Source organism: Balaenoptera physalus (assembly GCF_965194825.1).
Source record: "Balaenoptera physalus genome assembly, chromosome: 8".
Taxonomy (NCBI): domain Eukaryota; kingdom Metazoa; phylum Chordata; class Mammalia; order Artiodactyla; family Balaenopteridae; genus Balaenoptera; species Balaenoptera physalus.
Window position 1 is genome coordinate 71,697,878 of NC_138887.1, and position 27,789 is coordinate 71,725,666.

General features: G+C 34.9%; 1 protein-coding gene across 1 annotated transcript in view; it reads left to right on the forward strand.

Moving 5' to 3' along the window:
- Positions 1-5,268: 5,268 nt before the first annotated feature.
- The window catches only part of STK31 (serine/threonine kinase 31), a 91,858-nt gene continuing 69,337 nt past the window's right edge, over positions 5,269-27,789 (forward strand). Inside the window, 7 exon segments of the mRNA XM_082472203.1 lie at positions 5,269-6,815; positions 6,904-6,956; positions 12,516-12,614; positions 17,650-17,724; positions 19,154-19,312; positions 23,644-24,002; positions 24,978-25,152. Of these exon segments, the coding sequence (XP_082328329.1) occupies positions 6,788-6,815; positions 6,904-6,956; positions 12,516-12,614; positions 17,650-17,724; positions 19,154-19,312; positions 23,644-24,002; positions 24,978-25,152 (948 nt within the window). The 5' untranslated portion in view covers positions 5,269-6,787.

Sequence of the window (27,789 nt, forward strand, 5' to 3'; positions counted from 1 at the left end):
GGGGTAAACCCAGGCTATGATGGGTATCAGGAATGGCCTTAAAAAGCAAACCCTCAGGATGGGATTCTGTGACTGCAATATTCATTGAATAGATGACAGTAAAGACCCATAGCTGGTGGTAAGCGGGGTAGTGATAACCCCTGGCATGTAGATGCATCACAGTTACTGTAGTGGATTTGCATGAATAGCAGGTGGAAGGTGAAGTGTTAGGTTATACCATAGCAGTGACATTACTGTGGAATGGGACTAACAGAAATTATAAAGATGGAGGTGTTCTTTAGCCATTGTTAACTGCTTTGGAAACCTTGAAAAAAGACAATGGCATAGGTTCATGTTAGCTACTTAAGGCATGCTGCGGAAACCAGAGTGCCTCAATAGCACCTTTCAAGAAAAATCTCATCTCATGTGGATGTAGGCCGTCTGTGCTGACATTCCAGCCCAAATTTAATAGTAAAGGTGGCAAGGCTGCAAAGGAAACTGAATGCACAGCCTTGATCATTTCCTCCACCAAAGTTAGCATGCCTACAGGAAAAGGAACCCTGAAACATGCAATGGGGACATGTGTTGGTGAGACTGAGAAATATTGAACCCTCAGGTTTTCTTGAACCTTTGAGCTGGCCGAAGCAGTCTCCTCCACATTGCTAGAGGAGAGCAGCCTGCACTTGCCTGGAGATCCTGCAAAGCCTATTTGAGGCACTTGCATTGCAAGATAATACTTGTTCTCCTTAAGACCCATCCCTGCTATGCCTCATTGACTCTAAACTGATAACTAGGATCAGATCTCAGCGTACTCTTAGAGCAGATATACAGTCCTTCCTATAGGAGGATAGGTTACAATCTGCATGAACTGCAGGTTCTGGTCTAAATGTACTGGCAGGGACCTAGGAAACATGTTTGGGAATAGATCTTGAGGGTGTTGGATCAGGGAGTGGAATATAAGGCTTGACAGGAAAGAGTGACATCGTAGCACTTACTCATGACTCAGGCTTTAATGTCCTGGCAAGGGTATCTGGAGTTGGTCCTAACACATTGCTACGATAGCATATGGAAGATATGGTAGAAATGACAGAAGTTATTTGGCATAGTATTGAGGAAGGGGTCAGAAAGCTCAGGAAAACAGCAGTGTTAGAATGGATTCGTTGTTTAAAACTGGAGAAGCTACCACTTGACTGTTTTCTTTGGGAAGGCTCAGATGATGCTTGTAACTAAGGCAATAAGAAATGTAATGGTGAAGCATATATTGGCAACACAGAAGTTTGGCAGTGACTAACCTCTGCAGGGTAGAGTTGATGGTAGAAGATGCTGCCATGATACTGGGCTCCTTTATGTAAGTGTAGATGATGGGATGCAGAAATGTCAAAGGCCAGGTTGTGGAACTTAACTGTCAGAGGCCCAATGGACATAATTAATAGGTACGAAGGCATGGATCTGAGAAGAAGGTTAAGATCATGATGTTCCAAGGGGAAAGATAGAAGCACAGCTGATTAGGATGTTATTTGACTTGTATAACCACGGTTCCTCACTCAATTTCTGAATCTAAGGCAGTTCAGATCTAGAGCCCATTGATGGAAGGGAAAGCCCAGATCCCTTTGAGGAAGGATTCTCAAGTATATATGATAAACATCCCCTTGATGCTTCCCCAAAGGGTCAGTCATTTAACACCATTTACCAGGGTAACTATGCAGTGGAGAAAGAGGAATATTGAGATTTTTAAACCAAGGACTATTGGACAGGATCTGAGCTGATATGGATCCCAAAGGACCCAAAACACCATTATGGTCCTCTGGTTTTATGGAAGCCCAATGATAAATGAAGTCCTGGCCGAAGTCCATCTCAGTGGGTACAGTGGGTCTGGCCACACTCTTTATTTCGACAGTCCTTAAATATATATAATTGGGATAGATCAACTTAGATCTTGCTTTTTGCCCTAGATGCTTCTCAGGTGCTGGAGGCTTGAGTCAGAGTTAATGACCTAAGGGCCTCCCTAACCAATGGGTTATGTAGATATAAAGTCAGTAGGGATATAGAAGACCTGAACAACTATTAACCAACTTGACCTAAGTGACATTTATATAACACGCAACCTAATGACAGCAGAATACAGTAGTCCCCCCTTAGCCCTGGTCGATATGTTCCAAGAACCCTAGTGGATTCTTGAAACCGTAGATGGTACCAAACCCTATAAATATTACATTTTTTCTATACATACATACCTATGATAAAGTTTAATGTATAAATTAGGCACAGTAAGAGATTAACAATAATAACTAACAAAATAGAACAATTATAACAATATACTATAAAAAAAGTATGTGATAAAAATTTTCTCTCACAATATCTTATTGTACTGTAGCCACATTTCTTCTTGTGATGATGTGAGATGATACAATGGCTACATGATTAGATGAAGTGAAGTGAATGGCATAGGCATTGTGATGTAGCATTGGGCTACTATTGACTTTCTGAAGATATGTCAGAAGGAAGGTCATCTACTTTGGGTGATCGTGGGTCATCAGGCCATGATGATGTCAGTGGTTGGATGTTAGGAGCAGACAATGTCAATGGTTGGGGATCCAGGGCAGTATGAAGCAGGAAAGTGTAGGATTTCATCATACTTACTCAGATGGGTGCACAATTTAATACTTACAATTGTTTATTTTTGGAATTTTCCATTTAATATTTTCAAACCCTGGTTGACCATGGGTAACTGAAACTGTGGAAAGTGAAACCATGGATAAGGGAGAACTGCTGTACACATTCTTTTTTCTTTTTTTAGTGCACATGGAACATTTACTAAGATTGACTATATTCTAGGCCATAAAACAAGTCTCAATACTTTTAAGATGATTCAGATGGTAATTTATGTCCTCTGACAGCAATGGAATTAAATTAGAAATCAAAACAAGGTGTCCCAATATTTGGGACATCTCCAAATATTTGAAACTTATATAACATGTGTCTAAATAATCCATGGGTCAAAGAAAAAAATTAGAAGAGGAATCAAAGTAATTTTAATGGAATGAGAATGAAAACATAAAAATATGTGTGTGATTCAGCTAAAGCAGTACTTAGAGGAAAATTTACAGCACCAAATGCCTATACCAGAAAAGGAGATTTCAAATCAGTGACCTCAGCTTTCACCTTAAGAAACTAGAGGAAGAAAAGAAAATGAAAATTAAAATAAATAGGAAAAAGGAAATAATAAAGATCAGAGCAGAAATAGAAATAGAAAACAGAGAAGTAATAGAGAAAATGAATAAAACCAAATGCTGGGTTTTTTTTGAGAAGACAAAATTGATAAACCTCTAGCTAGATGGATCAGCAAAAGATAAAGAGAGCAGACAATTCACCAACATTAGGAACAAGAGTGGTGATATCACTATAGATTCTATAGATATTAAAAGGCTAATAAAGGAATGTTATAAACAACTTCATGCCAATGAATTTGACAGCTTGGATGAAATGGATAAATTCCTTGAAAGACACAAACTATGAAGTTCATTCAATAATAAATAGATAATAGATGATTAGCCCTATATCTATTATATGCTGATTAGCCTATGTATCAATTAAATAAACTGAATTTGTGGTTAATAACATTCCCACAAAGAAAATTCCAGGCCCAGATGGCTGCATGTGAATTTTACCAAATATTTAAGGAACAAAGATTACCAATTCTATACAGACTTTTCCAGAAAACTGAAGTTAGGAATTCTTTACAACTCATTCTATGTGGCCAGTATTGCTCTGTATCAAAACCAGACAAAGACATTACAAGAAAAGAAAATTTCAGACCAATATCCCTCTTGAACATAGATGCAAAAATTCTTAACATTTTAGCAAATCTAATACAAGAATATATAAAAAGGATAATACATCATGACCAAGTGGGTTTTATCCAAGAGGTGCAAGGTTGGTTTAACATTTGAAAATCAGCCAATGTAATTCATCATATTAACTAACTAAAAAAGAACCACATGATCATCACAATAGATGGAGTATTCGACAAAACTGAATATACATTCATGATAAAAACTCTCAGCAAACTTAGAAGGTAATTTCTTCAATCTGATAAAGGGTATCTACTAAAACCCCACAGCTGGTATCAGTGGAATAGTACTTAGCAATAAGGAGCAACGAACTATTGATACCTGTGAAAAAATGGATGAATCTCAAAATAATTATGCTGAATGAAAGAAAACAGAGAAAATGGACATATTGTATGATTTCATTAACATCCAGTTCTAGAAAATGCAAACTTACGTATGGTGACAGAAAGCAGAATCTGTTCTTTGGGGTAGTCATGGGGAGCCAAGTACTATAAAAAGGCATGAGGAAACTTTTGGGGGGTGGGGTAAAGGAAATGACTGCTATCTTTCTTAACAGTGAGGATGACTGCAGCAGTATATAGTATGTTCGGTCATCTAAGTATGTACTTTTAATACCTGCAGCTTATTGTATATTAATTATACTTCAATCAAGCTGTTAAAAATTAATGGAGATAATTTTCTACTGTTATGCAAGGTTTGCCACAAAGGGTAATATCTGCTTATAACTGGATAGGTAAGCTATATTAGTTTTTCCCCCTTAATGTCGTGAAAAACGCTGCAACACAAGAGAGAGATCTGACGCTAGGCTGGACTGAGAAATGCTTGTAAAGCTACGAATATGAAAACCACATTTTCATTAACCAAAGTCATTTTCTCCTTTCCACCTGTAAAAAAGAATGCCGGGATTCTTCTTACTTGGCTGCTTTAAAATTTTAATCACCGTGTACAAATTAGGAAAGGCCACAAAATCCAAGCCACTACCTTATGTCATTATTTGAAGCCTTGTTAAAGAAGCAGCCATTAGCCCGCAGGTGCTGGGAATACCGGCCCATAAATCTTGCCAGCGCAGTCTCCGTGCGCGGCCCTCTGGGTGCCTGGCCTCAGCCAGCACGCCCCGCCCTAGGCCCCCAGGCTTTGGTGGTCACGTGAGCGCAGCACCGGCTCACGCCAAGCCAGTATGAAGGCGCAGCGACGATCGCGCAAGCGCAGTGTGGGGCCAGAGCGGGGCACGCGAGGTAAGCCTCTGCACATGCGCCACTTCCGGCTGACGGCGGGCTGACGGTGAGCTGACGGCAAGCCACGGCCTTGGGATAGAGGGCTGAGGGCCAGGCATGTGGGGCCGGGGGCACTTTTCTAGAACTTCTCTTGTGAGCAGTGCGAGGTCAGTAGGAGTCTTTTTGGTAGGTTCGATGGTGGCTGCTTCAGGGACCGTATTTTCACCCCTGGTGGTCTTTTAGGGCTGACCAGTATGGGCGCGGCCCGTTTCCTGGCCTTCTGGGTCTCCGAGCCGCCGGCCCACTTCTGAGGGTGACAGGCGCCCCAGTTGCTGAGTGTGGTGCCGGGAGGCGAAGCCGGCCTGCAAATAACTGAGACCTGCGTGTTCTGGGTGAAGACAGGGACCCGCAGGCCTCTTGTCGGGTGGAATTTTCTCTTCCCGCAAACTACGTGCCGTTTAAACTTCGAAATCCCTCCTAAAATAGGTGTTAAGGAGCGACCTGGACTTACTTATTCCAAACTCTCGATGTGAATTGGAAGTGCCGTTTGGTAATCCAGGTTTGCAGAAAGTGGGTGCAGCATCACTTCCTTCATAACCATGTGAAAAAGTCTTTTTTGACCCCTTTAAAAGTAAGATTTAAAGATTATTCTAGCAGTGGCTTTTTAGATCGTGTGGTGCGATTTCCAAAGTAAACATTTTCATTTTTACTAAGTTTAAGCCAGTGCCTTCCAGTGAAATATAGTCTCCCAGAACAGATTTCAACTTGATTTTACAACTTTTTGCTCAATTTAAAAATTACTTTTGGCCAATATTTGAGGAAGAATCTTTCTTTTAAAGATGTGTTGATCCTAGTTAGTGTATGCAAAAAAATTTTTCTAAAGTTGTAACAAAAATAAGAATAAAGTTTAAAAAATAATTTTTATGACCTTCCCCCCTCCCCCCCCATAGGGTTAACTTTTTTGCCCGTAGTTGGGAGAGTATTTGGAGCTTTGGTGTAGTGATGTATAGTTAACTCTTAAATTTCTTTAAAAAAATTTATTGTTTTCCATTTCCTTCAAAAAACTAACATTTATGCATGTAAAGTGCAATCTTCTGGTGTTTTAAGGATAAAATTATAAACTAGTAGACATTTATCTTGAAATATTTTGCAGTTGGGAAAGCAAATTATTTAATGAAAATTATGTTTGAAGGTATTGTAAAGTTTGATTCATTTTGCAGTTTTTAAATGCAGGGTATCTTCAAAAGCAGAAACAACTATGCCTTTTAAATAAAATGGATATGTTTATTTAAAAATTAAATACCAGTCGGAAGCATTTGTTTTACATATGTTTGTAGTGTTTCTTTTTGTTTAGATTATGGAAGTCCTACTCATGTTTGGGGAGGGCGTCAATTATTTTAAAAGAGTATGCACATTGTTCTGAAGTATTTATGTAACTGATCAAAGTGTGCATGAATTATACCCTTCAAGGTAAATTTGTAAAGGTTTGGCTAAGGAGATAATTTCAAAGATAGAAATTGCGTATGATAAAATTGCAAAATACAATATACTCAAAACAATTATTGAAGAAAATATCTTTGGGGTTGTTTTTAATATAGAATTTAAATTTTGATAACTTAGGACAAAACATACTTGGAGGAATTTGGACATTATATGGTTTAGTCTTTATTCAGTGTTAATGGACAGATTAATAGAACCTAATTCAAAGTATTAAATTGTTTTAGTTTTTCAGGAATTGTCCAAATGGATGAAGAAGTACATTACAGTAAAGGTACTGACACTAAAAATTATTTTTGATTGTAAGAGCTAGATGATCTTGATTAATTTCTAATTTTCTTTGCATTGTGATTTGGTTTTAGTTGAAGATGTGGTTGGAAGTCATGTAGAAGATGCAGTAACGTTTTGGGCCCAGGTAAATAGTAGCCTGGTTGATTTCCTCTCCCACCCTTTCCTCCACTAATCCAGGACCTCCCCAACAAAAACAAAAATAAAAACCCTGTAATGTATATATATCATTGTTATTCTCAATGCTTAATTTTTATTGAACATTATTTAACACAAGGCATTATTAGAAGACAAATGGTTACAGCTGGAACTTAATACCAGAATTATGAGTAGTAGGCTCATAATACACTGAGTTAAAAAAGAAAACAGCAAAATTGTAGTTGTGGTTTTAGAATTACATTCAATTTAACACATCTAGGCTGCATCAATTACTGAAGATGCTGAAAAACTGTTGTATTTCTGAAGTTACAGCCCCATCTAGAGGTCTCTGATAAGATTGTTTCTTAAGTGATACTAAGTTTTAAAATTTCAGTCATTTTTTTCTATTGGCTTAATTTTGAATTTGAGGTACAATGTTTTTCTCATCATATAATTGGAAGTACTAATGGAACATTTATAATTTTACATTGGCATGCTTCAAGACAGATAAGTTTACTCAGTTTTAAATACAAAGCAAAGCACCAAAGTGCTTATGTTCCAGAATTTAAAAGGTGAATCCCTCAGAGGTACACAATTACTCACTAATTTTTAATTTTGTGAACTACATGATATGGGAGGGAAGGGAATAACATTTCTCTGTACTTCTGCGGCCTGAGAACTCCTTTTTGTACGGGTAGAGTGAATTGGCAATGTGGGAAATAGGATTTATGAGAAGAAAGGTTATAGAAGACATACGATTAACTCAGTGTTCTTAAATCTATATAGAAAACATTTTAGAAGGCTGATAGTCATAGAAAAATTTTGGCAAATTTGTATCTCTGCTTATGAACATATTTTCTAAAGGTTGCCCACAATGTTCTGGTTCAATGCCCATTGTCTCTGCATTAATAGCACCTGTGTTCCTCTCAACAGTGTCCCAGGTTGGATGATAAATGATATTTTTAAGCTCATTATATAGGAAAAACATTTATTATCTTAAATAAGATTTTCAGACCAGCACTGTCTGGTAGAAATATAATGTGAGCCATATAAGTAATTTAAAATTTAGCAGACACATAAAAAAGTAAAAAGAAATGGGCAAAATTGATTTTAATAAATATGTTTTATGTAACTCAGCATATCCAAAATATCATTTCAAAATATAATCAATATAAATGTTACCAAGATAGTTTATTTTCCTTTTTTTCATATCCAGTGTATATTTTAGATTTACAGCACAACTTAAATCAGACTAGCCATATTTCAAGTAAGAATTGGCTATTGTATTGGTCATTGCAGCTCTAGACTTTGATTTTTATTGACCTTTATGTGAAGCTGTTGCTTGAATTTGGAACTATGATTTAAACCAGGAGTCAGCAAACTTTTTCTGTGAAATATTAGATAGTAAATATTTTAAGGTTTGTGGGTCTCTTTTGCAACTGTTCAGCTCTACAAAAGCTGCCATTGTAGTGCAAAGGCAGCCATAGACAATACATAAATAAATACGTATAGCTGTGATCTATTAAAATTTTATTTACCAAAACAGGTAGGAGAGCCCATAATTTACCAACCTCTGATTTCAACCGTGAAGTTGAGGCCCCTGTAGAAATTTAAACATATTTGAAAAAGTGAGGAAAAATGTCTTAATTGGATGAAAAGATGAAGTGAAAACTGCTAAGGCTTCCATATGAATCGAATGATTTTTTTCGAGAAGCAAATTGTTTGTGCACATATGTGTGAATCCATACCGGAGACACGCCCTGTATGTGCCCTTTCGATGGTTGTAATAAGTTTGCTCAGTCGACTAACCTGAAATCTCACATCTTAACACATGCTAAGGCCAAAAACAACCAGTGAGAAAAAGAAGACCCTTCTCAACCTTGAGAATCTTCTTTCAGGAGTGTGATTGGGAGTGAATATGCTTCTCCTTTGTATATTGTTTCTAGGCAAGAATTTTAAAAATGAATCCTACATATCTAAGGGACATCTTTTGATGTTTGATAAAATTTTGATATATTTTGATAAAGTAGTAAAAATCAAAGAAAAATACTTTAGTAAGATGCCATTGCTAAGATGCTCTATCTTGCTCTGTAATCTCGTTTCAAAAATGTGGTATTTTTGTAAAGTGTGGTCCCAACAGGAGGACAATTCATGAATTTCACATCAAAAGACAGTTCTTTATACAACAGTGCTAAAACTGGGAGAACTTCTTTTCACATTCTTATATGCAGCTCACCTGTTGCTTACAGTTTTAATTTTGTATTTTTCAAGTGTGCATTTTGTACACTTTATGGGGATAGGCTTAGTGTGTGTGATTTTTCTGGAGGTTGATAATTTTGCTTTAAGTAGGTTTTCTTTAAAAGAATGGGCAGTTACATGCAGGTTTCAAGAGTATTTTCTGTTAAAAAAAAGTTATATAGGCTTTGTTTGCTATCTTAATTTTGGTTGTATTCTTTGATGTTAACACATTTTATGTAATTGTATGGCTGTATTGAATCATATAATATCAAATATTAGAAGTGATTTAATAGTGTTAATCAATTTAAACCCACCTTAGACACTTTTTTTTTTTCTGAAAAATACTGCCAGATGCTGATGTTCAGTATAATTTCTTTGCCTGTTCAGTTACAGAAAGTGGTGCTCAGCTGTAGAATGTATTGTACTTTGTAACACCAGTTGTGTACATCCTGTGTAACAGGAAGGGCAACAATAAAATAGTAATCCTACAGAAAGAATATGGCAGGAAAAAAAAGATGCAAATTTAAACATTTGATTAGGTTGGGATAGGGTGTAGATGAAGAGTAAATAGAGATTTAGAAACATGTGGAGGCAGGTCAAGATGAAGGTTTGCTCACACATAGTCTCTGTGTTTCTACCACTATGGATTTCTGCCATTTAAGCCATTTACATGAAACACTTCAGAATTTTTGGTAGGCCTAGTTTGATGAGTGGCAGTTGAAGGAATCTTAAGTATTTGACCTTTGAGAAAAAGAGCTTCTGTTTATGCTAGTCCGTATACCTACAAAATCTAATTATGTAAAATACTTCGGTGTATTTTGAACTTTAGAGAGCTCATTCCAGGAGTTTATTTACAAAGGCTCCTTCAAGTGTGTCTTAGGATCAGTTTAAATTCACTTCCCATTTTTGCTGTTTATCAATACTTATATTCATCATGATGTCGTTTGAACTGCTTTCAGAGTTTATTTTCAGTTACAGAGATAATCATGTTCTTTCTAGCCTTATTGAATATGGTATTGATATAGATTTTTTAATTTTGTTTCTGTGTTTTTGAATTTTATTTATTAATACAGTAGGTTCTTATTAGTTATCTATTTTATACATATTAGTGTATACATGTCAATCCCAATCTACCAGTTCATCCCCCCCTCCCACCCTCCCTCCGCCCCCCACTTTTCCCCCTTGGTGTCCATACGTTTGTTCTCTACATCTGTGTCTTTATTTCTGCCTTGCAAACCGGTTCATCTGTACCATTTTTCTAGATTCCACATATATGCGTTAATATACAATACTTGTTTTTCTCTTTCTGACTTCATGTTATTGGTATATTTTTAAAGAACATATATATATATATTTAACAGTTTACTTTGAAATAACTTTAGACTTACAGGAAAGTTGTAAAATTAATTTCTTTATACCCTTCACCTAGCTTTCCTTGTTGCTAACATTTTACATAACCAAAGTACAATGGTCAAAGTCAGGAAATTAACATTAGTACAATGCTGTTAAATCTTAACTACAGCTCTTATTCAAATTCCACCAGTTCCCCGCCCCCCCCCCGCCTTTTTTTTTGTTTCTATTACAGGATCTAATTCAGGATCCCACATTATATTTAGTTGTCATGTATCCTTAGTCTCTTCCAACTTTTGATAGTTCCTTTATTTATACATATTTTTCATGATTTTGACATTTTTAATGAATTCTGGTCAGTTTGTATTTGTTTATGATTTCTCATAAATAGATTGGCAGTAGTACTACAGAAGTGATGTGTACTGAAAGTACGTCATATTGGGGATTTATGATGTTGTTATATTTCACTATTGATGATGTTAACCTTGATCCACTTGGTTAAGGTGGTAACTGCTGGGTTTCTCAGTTGTAAAGTTACTGTTTTTCCTTTTGTAAGTAATAAGTGTTTTAGAGTGAGATGCATTGAGACTATCTAATCTTGTTTCTCTTAAACTATTTACCCACGAATTTTTTATTTATTGCTATGGCCTTTGCCTAATGATGGTTTTCTATTTTCCTCATTCCTTCTACATTTATTAATTGGAATTCCTCTTTAAGGAAGAGCTGTTTCCTCTCCAGCATTTATGTATTTATTTATTCAATTATTTATATTAATATAAATCCATGGGTATTTATTCCATGGATTATAATCCCATACTATCATTTATTTTGTTGTTTAAATTGTTCCAGCTTTGACCAATAGGAGATTGTTCACATTAGCTACTGTATCCTTTAAAATGCACCCATTCTTTTTTTGAATATTTCTTGACTTTCTGGCATCACCAGATGTTCCAGGATCATCTTTTATTTCCCTTTCCTAGCCCTGGATTCAACCACTCTCCAAAGAACTCTTGTTCCTTTTATTGGAGAATGGTGTTTAAAAATCAAGATCTAGGCACTAGGTGTGCTTATTGCTACTTGAGTGTCATTGCTTCTAGGCTCTCTGAGCGGACAGAGATAGGAACTATATATATATTTATAAATATACTATATAAATACAAATATATATATATATAACTAACACATATACACATCTGTATCTCTGTGTCTCTTTCATATATGCATATATTAACACACAAACATATATGTATACACACACATGCACACACATATATGTGTGTTTGTGTATATGTGTGTGTGTGTGTGTGTGTGTGTGTATATACACACACACACACACAAGTTCATACTGATACTTCCCAATTGTAATCTAACACTGCAGGTTCATTCTAGCCTTCCTTATTTGTAATTTCTCTCTCCCTGCTTTCATTATCTAGAACATATTTACTTAACTTGTTCAGTCCTAGTATATACCTAAAGTAGTTTCAAAATTGTTAACCCATGCCCCTGTGAGAAATAAATTTACTAACTAGATTACAGTATTTATATACAGAGAACCTGTACATTTTGAAATTGTTTTTACATGTTTCCTTTACACAACAACAAATATGTGAGAAGACCCATGTCATTTGACCAAAATATGGTATCTATTTTGAGCAATTAGAGCTAAAGTAAAACCCAGAGACAATTGTTTAAAGTTACCTCTTAATATGATATTAATAATATTTGGTATCTTAGTTTGAATTCCAAGTAATTTGAACTCATCGGGAAGTAAAAATTTTCTATAGCCTAGTTCCATTTCTTACAAAGAACTTGTTTGAATTATGAAAAAATAATGACATAAGAATTGATTTAATTTCTAATACTCCAAAACCTTTTAAGTATTATGCATAGTAGAACCCTCATTTGCATAACACTGTCAAATAATATTTTACTGAATCTTATACTATATCTATTCTTCTAGAGTATCAGTAGAAATAACGATATTATGAAGATTGGTTGTTCACTGTCTGAAGTCTGTCCCCATGCCAGTTCAGTTTTTGGGAATCTTGATCCAAAGAAGGTGAGCCATATTCTTGGGTATAATTATTCTGTCTTTCTTATTAGCTTTCCTGTGTCTCAGATTTTATAGTTTTTGGAATTTTTAATATATTTGAAAGGAAGAGGCAAGTTTTTAGAATTTGTATAAACTACAGTCGTAATAAGTTTACTTTTTCAAAAATACTTATGAACTATCTGCTAGGTACTGGGCACTGTGTTAAGCATTGAGTATACAGTGGTGAACAAAATAGAATCCTTGCCCTTGACACTGATTCATAAAAATTTGTAAGAGACATACTTATGGAGAACAGTTGGACAATATATACATGTACATATATTTTTTAATTGACATATAACTTACAGTGAAGTGTGTATCTCTTAATCTCTTGATGAATTTTTCATATCTATGCATCTGTGTGATCATCACCCAGATCAAGATACAATTCTATCACCCTAGAAAATTCCCTCAGGCCCCTTCTCAGTCAATTCTTGGTCAGTAGTCTCTTAACAGAGGTAATCATTATTCTGACTTCTATCACCATAGGTTCATTTGCCTGTTTGTAAATTATACAATATGTACTCTTTTGTATATGTCTGGCTTCTTTTGTTCAACGTAATTTCTGAGATTTATCCATATTATTGTGTGCATCTATATTATTGTGTGTTTGTGCTTTTTCAAGCTATGCAGTATTTCACTGTATAAGTATACCAAAATTTATCTGTTCTCCTTTGATGGGCGTTTGGAGTGTTTGTAGTTTTTGGCTACTGTGAGTGAAACTGCTATGAAATCCTTATACAAGCCTTCTAATGGATATTTTAACTTATTTCTTTTTTGTATATACCTAGGAGTAAAATTGCCAAGTCATAGGGTAGGCATGTTTCACTATAGTAGGTACTGGCCAATCAGTTTGGAAAAGTATTGAACCAGTTTGCATCCTTACCAGCAAACTATGAGAGTTCCAGTTCCTCTGTGTCCTCACCAACACTTCTCATTGTCAGTCTTTCTAATTTTAGCCATTTTGGTGGGTGTGTATTGTTATTTTGTGATTTTAATTTCATTTTCCTGATGAGTACTAAGCTTAAGCATGCTTTTCAGGTTTTATTAGCCATTTGGATATCCTGTTTTGTGAAGTACCTATTTAGATCTTTTCCCAGTTTTCAAGGTTGTTTGTCTAGATTGATTTGTAGGAAGTTCTATACAGTTGGCCCTCCATATCCATGGGTTCCACATCCATGGATTCATCCAATTGTGGATCAAAAACATTCCAAAACATTTTCAGGAAGTTCCAAAAAGCAAAATTTGAATTTGCTATGTACTGACAACTATTTACATGGCATTTACATTGTATTTACAACTATTTATGTAGCAATTACATTGTATTCAGTATTACAAGTAATGTAGAGATGATTTAAATTTTATGGGAGGATGTGTATAAGTTATATGCAAATACTGTTCCATTTTTTATAAGGGACTTTAGCGTCTGAGGGGGGTCCTGGGACCAATCCCCTGTGGATACCAAGGGACAACTGCACATGTTCTTTATATATTCTGGATATGAGTCCATTGTCTTATATGTGTGTTGCCACTGTCTTCTCCTAGTGTATGGCTTCCCTATTCACATTCTTGATAACATTTGAAATCTGTTAATTTTTTCTTTTTTGGTTTGTGCTTTCTGTTTCCTATATAAGATCTCTTCACTTACCCCAAGGTCATGACTATATTCTCCAATTTTGTTTTTTCCCTAGAAGTTTTTGCCTCTTGCATTTAGGGCTGTGGTTTACCTCCAATAAATTTTTGGTTATGATGTGAAGTAGAGGTTACATTAATTTTCTTCCATATCGATATCCAGTTATATCAGCACCATTTATTGAAATAACAATCCTTTCTTTGTTGAATTGTCTTGGAATCTTTGCTTTAAATCAGATGACTATATGTGCGTGTTAACCATCTTTTTCAAAATAGTAAATGCCTGTAGTCTTGGCTGCATCAGTTTCTCTGCCAAGAATTTACCCTTTGGACATTTAAGTACAGAAAGTACTCAGAGATGTTTGTACAGATATATTCAATGTAGCATTATTTGTAATAGGCAAAAGTGGAGATTAAGTATCCTTTAATATATCAATATTACAGTAGTAGTAGTAGTGATAATAATGATAGCTAGCATTTGAATCTTACCCTTTGTGAGACAGAGGCAGTGTTCTAAATACTTGGCTACTAACTCATTTAATCCTCACTCATTTGTACTAACTCATTTAATCCTCACAGCAACCCTGTGAGGCAGATGTTATTATTTTATACTTTATTTTTTTGGAAATTGAGACACAGCTAGGATAACTTTATGAAAATCACCGGCTAGTCAAAGGTGGATCATATATTTAAACTCACAGAGCCCACCTTCTTAACTGTTACCCTGTATTGGAATAATTAATGAACTGTGGTAGATCCTTATTTTGGAATACTAAGTAATCATTTTGGGGGCTGATAGCTAGGGTAAGGTAAGCACTGAATTTAAGGAGGCACTTTTGCAAGTTCAGGGTTGATACCTCAGAGTGAATTCCCCTTTAAAAATTTTGTGCCCTGGGTGCCTTGCTTGCCTCACCCAGCCCCAAGCCCTGGTTATTTAAATGAGGGAGATAGAGTTCTGTATTTTGATATGGAATTAGGTGAAAAATTGTATATTTAAAATGAACTCATTTATGTAAATAAAAAAGCATAAACATATAGTGTACATGTGAAATTAGTGTAAATGTAAAATTATTTTCAGGAGGTGCATGTGGAAGAGTATTGGGAAGGAAGTCTTACTCTTTACCTCTTTGGGTATACTTTGATTTTCTTTTAATAATGTGCCTTTATTTAGTTTTATTTAAAAATAATTTAAAACCCCAATGACATATATAGAAAAGTATAAAAAGAAGAAATTTCGAAGGAAGAAAGGATTGTAGCTTGGAGCTGAGCATCAGAATGGATAAGATAATGCAATTTGTAAAGATTTTAGGTTTTTTTTAAACATCCTTGTAGTCTGTGACTGTGTTTAATAGTATTATGAGTTAAGACATACCCGTTTTTCCTCTGTTGAATGCAGAATAAATTACTTGCTTCACAAAAAATTCAACCTATTTTCAGTAATAGACCTCTTATTATAAATGATTACTTAGCCACCTCTGATTATCTGTGAATGGATTATGCTGTGTAAATTTTCTTTAGTGATTGAGTAGTCCTCTTCCTCTTACCATGTAGTCAGGACATGGGGTGTGAATTGTGGAGTCGTGAGAGAAGATGGGGACTAGGCACAATGGGAATGACTGTATAGTTCTGACTGTGCTCTCAAGACAAACCTATTTGGGATAGATTTGTATTTATGATGGTGGTTGTGATTATTCACACTAACAGAGTCAAGAACTTTAGATTGCTCAGTTTGGTTGGGTTCGAGCTCTATTTCTAGAGGTATCCCCACCCCTACCTAGACTGGGTTACAATGATACACCATTTCTGTCACTTGCCTTGTATTGAATTGTTAATTGTATTGGTATATATTACAAAATCATAACGGTAATGTGATCTTTTGCAAGGTTTGAAATTGGATAGGACGGTTGATCAGGTATTTCTGCTACTAAACCTGTTTGCTTGCTGAAAAATGAAGTAAGATGGCTGGGAGAGGGTACCATGCCATTTGTGCTCTCCCTTGCCCTTCAGTTGGTGAGTGTTAGCTGAGGGAACCAGAGTTAAGTGCTAATTGAACACACCTGTCCTTTGTAGCATTTGCTTTCTTAGCTATCCATTTGTGTGTCTAAGTTGATTTGTACTTTGTTGCTTTGGGGAGTTGAGGATTTTTACATTTCACCCTCTGTATTCCTTTTGCTTTAAAATGTGTGAATTTGTCCTAGTTCAGAGTGATATACTTAAAATTAATTTTATACTCCATCACCTAAAGCCATGCTCCTCAACCTTTTTTTCATTATGCCCTTCTAAGGCATTTTTTTCCCTAATGGGTCTCCTCTCTGCAAGTCATTTTAACACCACAGATACACTGGATATCTATTTATGTTGTCAGGTAGGGTTGAACTTTGGAGGACTACAAACCACTGTAATATCTAAGATTCTCCTCCATGCTCCAAGAACCAGTTTTTACTCCCATGGGGATAATATTTCTCCCATTGAGAATGTATGATTTAAAGTGGTTATCAACCTGGGGTTACTTTGTATCTTCCACTCCCACCCCCAGGAGACATTTGGCAATGCGTGGAGACATTTTTGGTTGTCACAACTGGAGGGAGTGCTATTGGCATCTTGTAGGTAGAGGCCAGGCGGGGAAGCTGCTAAACATCCTACAACGCATATGACAGAAGGCAGCCTCCATCCCCCCACCAAGGAATTATCCTGTCTCTAATGTCAGTAGTGCTGAGGTTGAGACACTGACTTAAAGTATGTAAATTTTTCTCTTTGTTCTCTATTAAACATAATTAAATTAAAATATAAATTTAAAATATATGAAGGTTCAGTATTAAGGATATTATCTAATGTAATTTATTTGCTTATATTTACAATAACACTGAAGTCTTTCTGTATAAAGTAAAAAGTGTAAGAATCTTTCTTGTCTGATTGGACATAGGAATCCTACCATGGTTGAGAATTAGACTTAAGTGGCATGTACTTGGCATGTTTGTGTTTTAAGAACAATTAATTGTACCAATTATGTCTTCAGACATCAAAACAGCATGACTTTAAGTCTTTGATGCTTGGGCCTTTTTTTGAGTTTTCTGTTTTTATGTCTTTTGTCTTCTCTCTCCTTTTTTTTGGAGAGGCAGAAAAACATAATGGACTCTGAAGTCAGTTGCCTGAATTTGAATCCTGGTTCTGCTGCTAACTAGTTTATGACTTTGGGCATATAATGGTGAAAACAAAGTACCTGCCTCATAGGGTTGTTATGAGAATAAAATAAGTTATTATGCTTATTTATGTATAGTAAGTCCTTAATTCTGCTAATTATTATTCTGATCTACTTAGCATTAAATTCATTAAAATGCCAAATAATTTTACTTTCTTTTTCTCTTTGTAGATTTATGGAGGATTATTTTCTGAAGATAAATGTTGGTACAGATGCAAAGTACTGAAAATCATCAGTGATCAAAAGGCAGGAACAAGTGTTCAATTTTTTTGCTCTGAGGAATATTTATTTTGGTTCCAAAATTTGATGCTTATTTAGTCCTTCATTGCTTATTCATAGTAGTAATAAAATATGGTTGAATGAACTTATAAACTGATTAAAATATAAATTTTTCCCCTTAGAGAACACAAAAGAAATCAATTGCCTAAAAAAATACAAGTCAGATTCAGGAATATTCTTCTGATTTTAAGTTGTTGTATAATCATCCCAGATTATCCAAGAATAGATTACATAATTTGTGATTATTTTTGGTGACCAATTGGTTCTTTGTACCTCAGTTCTTAATAATTATGTTTGATTCTTGCTGAGTAACTTAAAATTTCATTCTATTAAGATTGAGTAGGAAAAGAACATTTGATTGATCCTGAAGTTATGGTTATCTTTTACTTAGTTGATGTGCATATTGTTAATAATGAAGATTGGCTTGCCACTTTCTCACGCCTTGGTTAAATGTGATGAATTTTCTTTGCATTTAGCTATTTTGTTTTTTACGTTGTGAAATTGTGGGAGATTTTTAAGGGAATTTGTGGAGATAGGATTCTGAATAGCTGTTTGGTGGCAATTGCACATTGCAGGCTCTGTAAAAGCATCTCTGTAGGGTTTCTTTTACTGTTTTTTTCTGTCTACTTTCCTGGACTTAAAATATTTTACAATATATATGTTTTGTAAATATTGTTCTTGGTGTAATGAGAAGGTAAGGTGAAACACCTTGAGTAATGTTCCAGATATCTTTAAAAAAAAATCTCGTGATTTATTACTGTCATGGGTAGTGGTTTATCTTAGTGAAATAGACCTTTTCTCCGCAGTTTGACAACTGGAGATGATATTTTGTGTTTGCTTTTGGTTTAGCTTTAACTTTTTTAAATTAAAGAGCAAGATAGCTTTTGACCTTGTAATAAACTATTTTTCTTTTTTACCTTCTATACAGATATAGAGCTGGAGGTAAGGGTGAATTTGATTCATTTCCAAGATCTAACAGTTGGAGTAGGCTTAAGTTTATCAAAGAAAGTTTCACAACTTTGCCTTTATTTTCAGATTTTATTGTTTCCAACTTGAATTTAAGAAGGTTGATTGATTTTAACATTTGAGATAAGAGAGAGTCATAAGTTTCATAGATTTATGTTTATTTAAATACTGTTGTTTAAAAAAAATCAAAATGAGAAATGGTACTGTTGGAAGTAGTACCAAATATAGAAATCCTCGGGATCTCATGGACTATAGATTTTCTGTATTTTGAGGATATTGCTGGAGCTCTCATTTCTGAATGCATTTTGTCAGTTTCAGGTAAAATGCTATCATGATTTACAGGTAGTTAACAGAAAGCAGCATATGGGTAGTTTCTTTGGAGATATTTAATCTAAGTTCTGTATTAGCATTTCTGTCATTTTTTTTCCAGTGTCTGGTGAGATATATTGACTATGGAAATACTGAAGTTCTAAGTCGATCTGATATAGCTGAGATTCCTTTGGATCTGCAATTTTCTAGTGTTGCCAAAAAGTATAGACTTTGGGGACTACAGATTCCTTCTGGCCAAGAAGTTACCCAGTTTGATCAGGCAAGTCAAAGATTGTAAATATTTTTGCTAATAGAAGTAAAACTATGTGCTGGAAACGCAATATAAGTGTGCTAAAAATCCATTAATTTTCTTTGATGTAAAAGCTTGTATAAATTAATGGAAAATATGAAATTATAGAATAATTCACAGACAGTTGTATAATAATATATTTGTGCTCGTCTTTGCTGGGTAAACATTCTTGATCAGATAAGACTGATATGATATATATGTGTGTGTGTGTATATGCGCACACATATAATAAATGTAAATAGTTTCTTCTGATGTGAAAGCTTCAAAGAATAGTCTCTTTTATGATGGAGAGAATGATGAATCTAATTATTCTGTTTTTTGCTTTTGTGAAAGTATTTATTAAATAAAAGTGCTCTTTAATCTAGCCCTGGCGATAAATATCACAAATTTGAAATTAGTGGAGTTGTAAATTAATCAGATTGTATCATTTTGGCAGAGGCTCATACTGTTCGATATAGTAATTGGCAGTGATGTTCTGCTAATCTAGACTACTGTTTGTATTCATTTCCATTAAATTTTGGGTTAGCAACCTAATTCTGGAAGACCTCTAATAATTTCAGGGGTAGTCTTAACAAGAATCCTACCTCCTTTTAAATCTGTGCAATAGTGATGTTCTTTTGATAGCTGATACTGCCATTGAGGGAATATCACATTGCAGAGTAATCAGATTTGTATTGTATATTTAGCAGCTCAAATGACTTATTTGAAAATAATTTAATCAGTACTAGAAGGAACAGTAAAATTTGAAAACCTCCTTGCCTCTTTTTGTTGTTTTTAGAATCTTTTAGGTCATTGGGTGTAGTTTTGTCTGCACTATAGTTACTTATAAGAAATGTTTCTGTACTTAAAACTTAGACTCTCATAAATAGAGTAAAGCATAGATATTATTGTAAAATTACACCCTAAATTTTTGGTTTAAAATCTAAAATTTATTACTTTTTTTTAATATAAATGTTTTGACCAAGGTAGAGGCTTGTTTTGAATTTCTTGCATGCCTAGAGCCTTGGAATCTTAAATTTACAGACCTTAGAATTCATCTGCTCTCATCTTATTGTTTTGCAAATAAAGAAATTGGGTCTACAACAATTAAATGACTTATTTAAACTCATAAAGCTAATTAGGGCTGAGCTAGGGCTAGAACTCAAGTCCATTGCTATTCTCGTAGTAAGATGATATAAAATTTATGTAGATTGAAACAAACATGAATCAAAGAAAATGTCATTTTCAAAATTTATTTTTGGAACTGAGGAAATAAACTTCAGTATTGAGAATGTTTTATATGCTTCATAGATTCTTAATAGATGGTATTATTTGTATTTGCATGCTTACATTCAATAAAAAGACTATTCATTGGAGTTGAACTAATTAGCAAACTGAATGTTTTCTGGAAAGAAATGGTTATTCTTGAGTGCCTCTGCTTAGAAAGTCCATGTTTAGCCATTAATTCTCAGCTGAAGATTCAAATGTAATTTCTTATAAGAAGTCTTTGCTGATACCCACCGTTCATTCTCCTGCAGCTGTTTTAGTTCAATGTATAGGCATGTAGAGGTGTAATTTTTTTCCTCCCCCCACAAGATGGTGAGCTTGGTAGAGACAAGACTGTCTTGGTAGAGACAAGTATTTTATTCATTTTTTTATGCCTAATCTCTCTGCTTCTGCCTGTTAGGTGTTAGATGAGCATCCAGTTTATCTAGCATTTGAATGGATGAATGGATAAGTAGGGATTCAGTTAAAAAAAAAAAAAAAGAGGGTGTCCTGGGCACTGAAATACTTTCAACACATTTTAAACCAACACTTTCACACCTATGCTGAAGCACAGTTGAAACTGAAACTCAAAATGGTGGTAAAAATTGCTGAAGATCAAAGAAGATCAAATTATGTCCTGAATGCCTTTCTTACTTTGAAAATTTTCATGTAGAATCAGGGAATGAGAGGTAGAGATTGGAATATGGGTTTAACAGTTTAAAGGTCTTTTAACCTGTTTTCTAATATATCCAGACAAGGTTGGGTAGACTAAGAAAGCAAGTGATGCTTTCCTATTTCTGAATAAAGTGTTTTGTTAGAATTTAGGAGAACTCAGATTTTATTCCAAATTCAGGGTTCTGCCTGTAATTATATATGATTCAGGGAGAATCTGGTTGAACAGTTTTGTACTAATTGTGATTAATGACCATAACTAAAAAGAATTTGACTTAAGAGAAAAGTCTAAAAATCAGATTTCTGTGTAAAAATTTCTAAATAGTATACCTTTAGAACATTCAGCTTTAGGTAATTGGAACTTTTGTAAAAAGTAGATTTATTTCCACTTAAATTCATATGTTGCCCAAGGACAGAGTTTCTTGAAGTGTTAAGTATTAAGAATTTCACATATTGCAGCAATAATTTTCAGACACTGTCACTTCCATTAAGATTGGTTAGGGGTGGAAGTTATGCTTGCATTTTAGATAGACTTTCAACATTAAGTGTTGAAGTTAAGGGTTTTTTTTTATGAAAGAGGTTAACTAAAAACTATATTCTGATTGATCGAAATCTTAGATATATTTCAGTGAATTATATTTTGAGTTTGTTAGCTTTGCCTGCTTGATCTCATTTTTTGGTGATGCATTCTGGACCATCTTTGCTTTCTATATTGGTGTTCTTGGTGAATTCAAGTATCTCAATATGTGTGTATTTAAAATTTTTATGATTTGAAAAATTTATTAAACCTGTGTTTTTGGTAACTTAAAATACTTTGTCATTTTGGTTTGCGGATTAAGAAAATTCTTTTTTCTTTTTTCTTTTTGGTAGTGATGGTTGGTGATCCTTGAGCCTATGTAGTTTGAATCTCCTGTACCCTTTCAGATGCGTCCTTTTAGGCTCAGGAGTTCTTAACCTGGGCTTAAAATATATCATGGTGAAATAATTTTCTTTGTAGTTCTCCTTATGTTTATGTTATACATTTAAAAACATTTTCCAAGAAGGATTCCAAAGGGTTCACCAGATCAATAAAGGAGCCCATGGCATGGAAAAAGTTAAGAACTCCTACATAGATCTCCCTTCTGCCCTCTATACTACCATATAGTTAAAAAGGAAATAGTTACTCCCTATCAATATTATTTAGTTTCTTGTACCTTGAAAAATTTTTTTCTTTCTTTCTTTTTTTTTTTTTAAATGTGACTAGCTTGTATTTTCTGGTTTTTAATTTGTTCTTTATGCTCGTGTTGCCTGGATTATTATTGGTATGATTACCTATTAGGTTTTATTTGCATCAGCTTTATTGTTTGTCATATTTACCTAGTGGGAATATAGCTAAAAATAAAGCTTCTCCCTAAGAGGATTATGGCCCGTAAGATTAATTACATCAGGGATTCCAAGGAAGATATGAAACAAGATATTTTTGTCTCAAATTTATACTTTATATATTCTGAGAAATGATTCATTTCCTCTATAGGATGAAAGTTAGGTAAGGAACTTAGAGAAATTTGGGAAGAGAGGAATAATTATCAAATTGGACCATATCAAAGTAATTTTAGGAGTTCAGATTTCTGGAGATGTAAGCAAGTTCTTATTAAAATTAAATCTCAAGATATCTTCAATTCTAAATATGTTTTAGGTATGTCTTTGCTCAGTGCTGTGGATCAATAATCTATAATTAAATGTTATCAAGTACCTAATTACTCACATGTCTTCTCATATGCCAGTTATACAGGTATTGCTCCCTCAGACAAAATTCTATTTAAGAGAGTTTTAATTTAGGAATTTCTAACATCTCATAGTCCATAATTGCAGTTTGTTGATTTTTTAAAAAAGTTGTTTATGTTTTATGCTTTGAGTTTCTGTTTTCTGCTTCTGCTCTTGTCTTACTTTGAAATGAGAGTACCTGATTAGGCCTTTAAAATGATTTTTAAAGTTTTGTTGAATTTGAGCACTTTTTCTAGATACCAAAATTCATTTTTATGTGGTGTAGCTCCTCAGGGCACCATTATATGTAGTTAGGGCCAAAATGTCAACAGAATCTGCTTGGTTGAAAAAAATTATTCTAGGGTATTTAATTGGTACACATTTAAAAATGTATAAATATGGCTGCCTGTACTGGTCTCAGCTCTGCTTCTGGAAAGGATTTTAGCAAGTGTGTAATTGGAATATAGTCATACACATGCCGAAGTATATTTGCACTTAGCCAACAACAAGGTAAGACCACTTTTATAGAGATTTCAGAGTGAGGAAATACGATCGTTGGAAAAACTAGGTAGAAACAAAATAAGTGGAGAAAAACATGTTGGTGTAGCTGGTTTATGTCTTCTTTTTTTTATCTTTCTTAGGGCAGAATCTTTTTGGGGAGCTTGATTTTTGAAAAGCAAATAAAAATGAGAATTAAAGCAGCCTATCAAGATGGAACAGTTATTGCTCAGGCTGAGTATGGCAGTGTGGATATAGGGGAAGAGGTGGCTAAGAAAGGATTTGCAGAAAAATGCAGACTTACTTCCAGCACTGACATCTGTGAGGAAAAAAAATCGGATCCTGGTCAGCTTGTCCTCAGGAACCTCAAAAGCCCCATTCCTTTGTGGGGGCATAGATCAAACCAGTCACCCTTCATCAGGCCAAAGAACCGCTTAAGTGGGAGGCCGTCTGTTGACTTGAAGAGTGAAAATGATGCAGGAAATCATGTGGCACTTCCAAAGTAAGACTACGTTGGGATTTTTAGTCTGAACTAATTTCTGATTTATGGTGTAAGCCCTCGTCATAGTAGAAGTCAAGGCTTACGTTTTTGGAGTCCTCAACTATGTCAGTGATTCTGGGGGATGATACTGATTATTTCTGTTTTTTCTCAAGCAGGTATTCCTCTTCTCTTTAGCAAGACTATTTTAATTAAAAGCCATTTTGAAAGAAAAATCATTCCTGAATTGTTTGAAGTTCACATACCAACTCTTCATTCCAACTGTTTCTAATATATTTATTAAAAATAAAAATCTACCCCTAAATCTAAATGATTCAGCCAAGAGCCAGAATTTCAGATAAACTTGAAGTTTTTCCTTTGGCTTTAAGAGTATTTTAATGAGTTTTAGGGAATTGCCTTCCCTTTTTAACAAAAGAGAGGCTCTTTGTTCTTCCTGTGAAAATTTACTGTGATAGAATTTGATAATTACAAAAGGTGTTCACTTTTTAGATAATTTTGAATTATAAACTTGAAGCAAAAAGTCAGGTTTGATGTTTACCAAACCATTCTATACTTCTGTATCATGATCTAGGCTATGATGCCATGTCTTGGGTAATATAGCTGTTTTTTGGGACCTTATCAGTGCTCTAGGAACTAAACTGTCAGATGGAGTTGGGGTGATGGGGAGGAGGGATTGGAAGAAACTGATACAGAAATGCTTTTTACTGTATTTCCTGGAGTTGATATTGCTATGAAGAAGTTGGAATATGTATTCTTTGAGATTTGGAGGCATTGTTTTTGAAGTGTTTCTTCAGTTATAAAATCTAGTTTGCATTAAAAATATTTTTTAATGTTGAACTAGGTAAAGGTTTTAGATTAGTTTCCAAAATTAACTTTAAGATATATCATGCTAAAAAAAACCCAAGAGAATTTTAGGGTTTGATCTCTGTAACACTTCCACAATTTGTTTTTTACAATGAGTGAATTTGTTTTTAATAGGGAAAATTTGGCTGTTGGTGGCTTTAATTTAGGGTCGAATGTCAGCCTGGCAAAAATTAAGCAGGACCAGAAACTGATTGAAGAAAATGAAAAGCTTAAAACAGAGAAGGAGGTTCTTCTTGAAAGGTATAAGGCATTAGAATTGAAAGTAGAACAGACTGTCGAGGAGCTGCAGGTATGGTATGTTCAGTGGCATAAGGTAAAGCATGACGAACTGGGAAATCCTTATATTCATTTGCTCTTATTTGTTTGTTTAATTTTCTGTCTCCTTTCCTTCCCTTCATCTCCCCGCTCTTTATTCTCTCCTTTCTTTATATTTGTTTATAGATTTTTTTCTTATGCTACAAACTAATCATCTTTGGATTTCATTGGATGTTTGAGAGATTAATAATTTCTCAGTTACATTTCCTCTTATGTTCTTTAAAATTTTTAACTATGGAAATTTTCGAACATTTTATTTATTTATTTAATCTATTATTTATTTTTGGCTGCGTTGGGTCTTTGTTGCTGTGTGCGGGCTTTCCCTAGTTGCGATGAGCGGGGGCTACTCTTCGTTGTGCTCAGGCTCCTCATTGAGGTGGCTTCGCTTGTTGAGGAGCACAGGCTCTAGGCACGCAGGCTTCAGTAGTTGTGGCTCGCGGGCTCTAGAGCGCAGGCTGAGTAGTTGTGGTGCATGGGCTTAGTTGCTCTGTGGCATGTGGAATCTTCCCGGACCAGGGATCGAACCCGTGTCCCCTGCATTGGCAGGCAGATTCTCAACCACTGTGCCACCAGGGAAGCCCCCTCAAACATTTCAAAAAGAATTGAATAATTAATACTTATGTATCCATCACCCAGTTTTTACAATTATTAAATACACAGCAGTCTTTTTAAAAATCTATACCTCCTGAGTAATTTTAAAACAAATCCCATTCATAATATTTTAATGTATGTGTGTTTGTATGTATCTCTGATAGAAAAGAACTTCAAAAAAGACATAACCATAATACTATTATACTTAAAAATTAACAATAATTCCTTAATATCATTTAATATCCAGTCAGTGTTCAGGTTTCCCATATTGTTCCATGAATGTCCTTTTACGGTTGGTTTCTTCTAATCAGAATTCCTGTTAGGCCCATACATTGCATTTTGGTTGATAGATCTCTTAAATTGCTTAATCTGCATCCTTGTGTTGCTTAACAGGCTCCTGTATCTCCATGTGTTTCCTTTTATGGTAGTTAGGTCTCAAGGTTTGCTCAGATTCGGGGCAGTTTTTTCCCCCCAAGAATACTGTGTGGTTTTCAAATGTGTAGCTTTTTCTGATACTAAATATGTTATCCCAATACTATTTTCCAATTCTCTAACACCAGCTGGATGTCCTACAATGCATTTTTGATACTAAATACCAGGAGTTATCTCAGACTCCACAAGGTAAGGACTCAGTCCCTCAAGATTTAGCCCAGTTCAGGTACCAGCCACAAATCACATCCCAGGCTACCCACACTTCTGTCTGGCTGAGTATAAATTTGAGGGTTCCTATGACCCCACCCCCACCCCCTGCCCTCAATTCAGTAATTCTCTAAAACAACTCACAGGACTCAGGGAAATGCTATGCTTATGGTTACAGTTTTATTATAAAGGATAAAACTCAGGAACAGCCAAGTAGAAGGAAGAGATGCATAGGGGAAGTAATGAAGGGGGTGGAGATGGGGTAAGGGGTGGGGGGGGTCTCTGGGCCTGCCACTCTCCCAGCACATGGATTTGTTCACCAGTCTGGAAGCTCCCCCAAAGCTCATCATTCTGAATTTTTTAATTTTTTTCTGAGTTTTTTTTTAAATCAAGGTTTTATTACATAGGCCTGGTTAAGTCATTGACCATTGGTGATTGAACTCAATCTCCAGCCCCTGGATTCATATGTGACATTCTTCAGGGAACTCTGACTCATAAATCCATAAATCGTGGGTTTTATCCATTATAACTATCCTTTAGCCAGGAACATCTTGCTAAGTGCATTTCAGAGATAAGGTCTCTTCCTCTTAGAAAACAGTCTGTTTTCTTTTTAGAGGTTTAGTTGACAAGGAGATCAGACTAGTCACCTGCCTTTTATTTTCTCTATGGGTGTCCTGGTTCCCTTCCATGAAGAGAGTAAATGGATTTTAGGCCAACTGCTTTACCTGTTGGAGATATAAAGCCTTTCTTTCAACCCTGGAAAGTTCCTTGGTATCTCTTTCTGGCCTATCCTCTCTTCCTCCCACTCAGGGCAACCATTCTTCTGATTTATATATAACCACAGTTTCATTTTCCTGGTCCTGTACTTCATATAAATGTAATAATCCTCTGATAAGTATTCTATTATGTTTGGCTTCATTCACTTAAAGAATAATGTCTGTGAGATTTATTGAGGTTGTGTTTATCAGTAGTTTGTTCATTTTTATTGCAAAGTAGTGTTCCATTCTATCAATATACCGCAGTTTATTTACTCATTTTCCTATTCATGGGCATTTAGGTTGCTTTCAGTTTTTGGCCATTATAAATAAAGCCACTGTGAATATTCTTCTACAGGTCTTTTTGTGGGTATATGGATTCACGTATTTTGGATTATATTCTTTCCTCAGCCATGTCTAGTCTATTGATAAGCCCATCAAAAGCATTTTTCATTTCTGTCTACAGTGTTTTTGATTTCTGGCATTTTTTGTTTGTTTCTTTCTTAGAATTTCCATCTCTCTGCTTACATTGCCTGTATGTTCTTGCATGCTGTCTACTTTATCTGTTAGAGCCCTTAGCATATTTATTGTACCATGTTTGAAATTTCTGGTATGATAATCCCAGT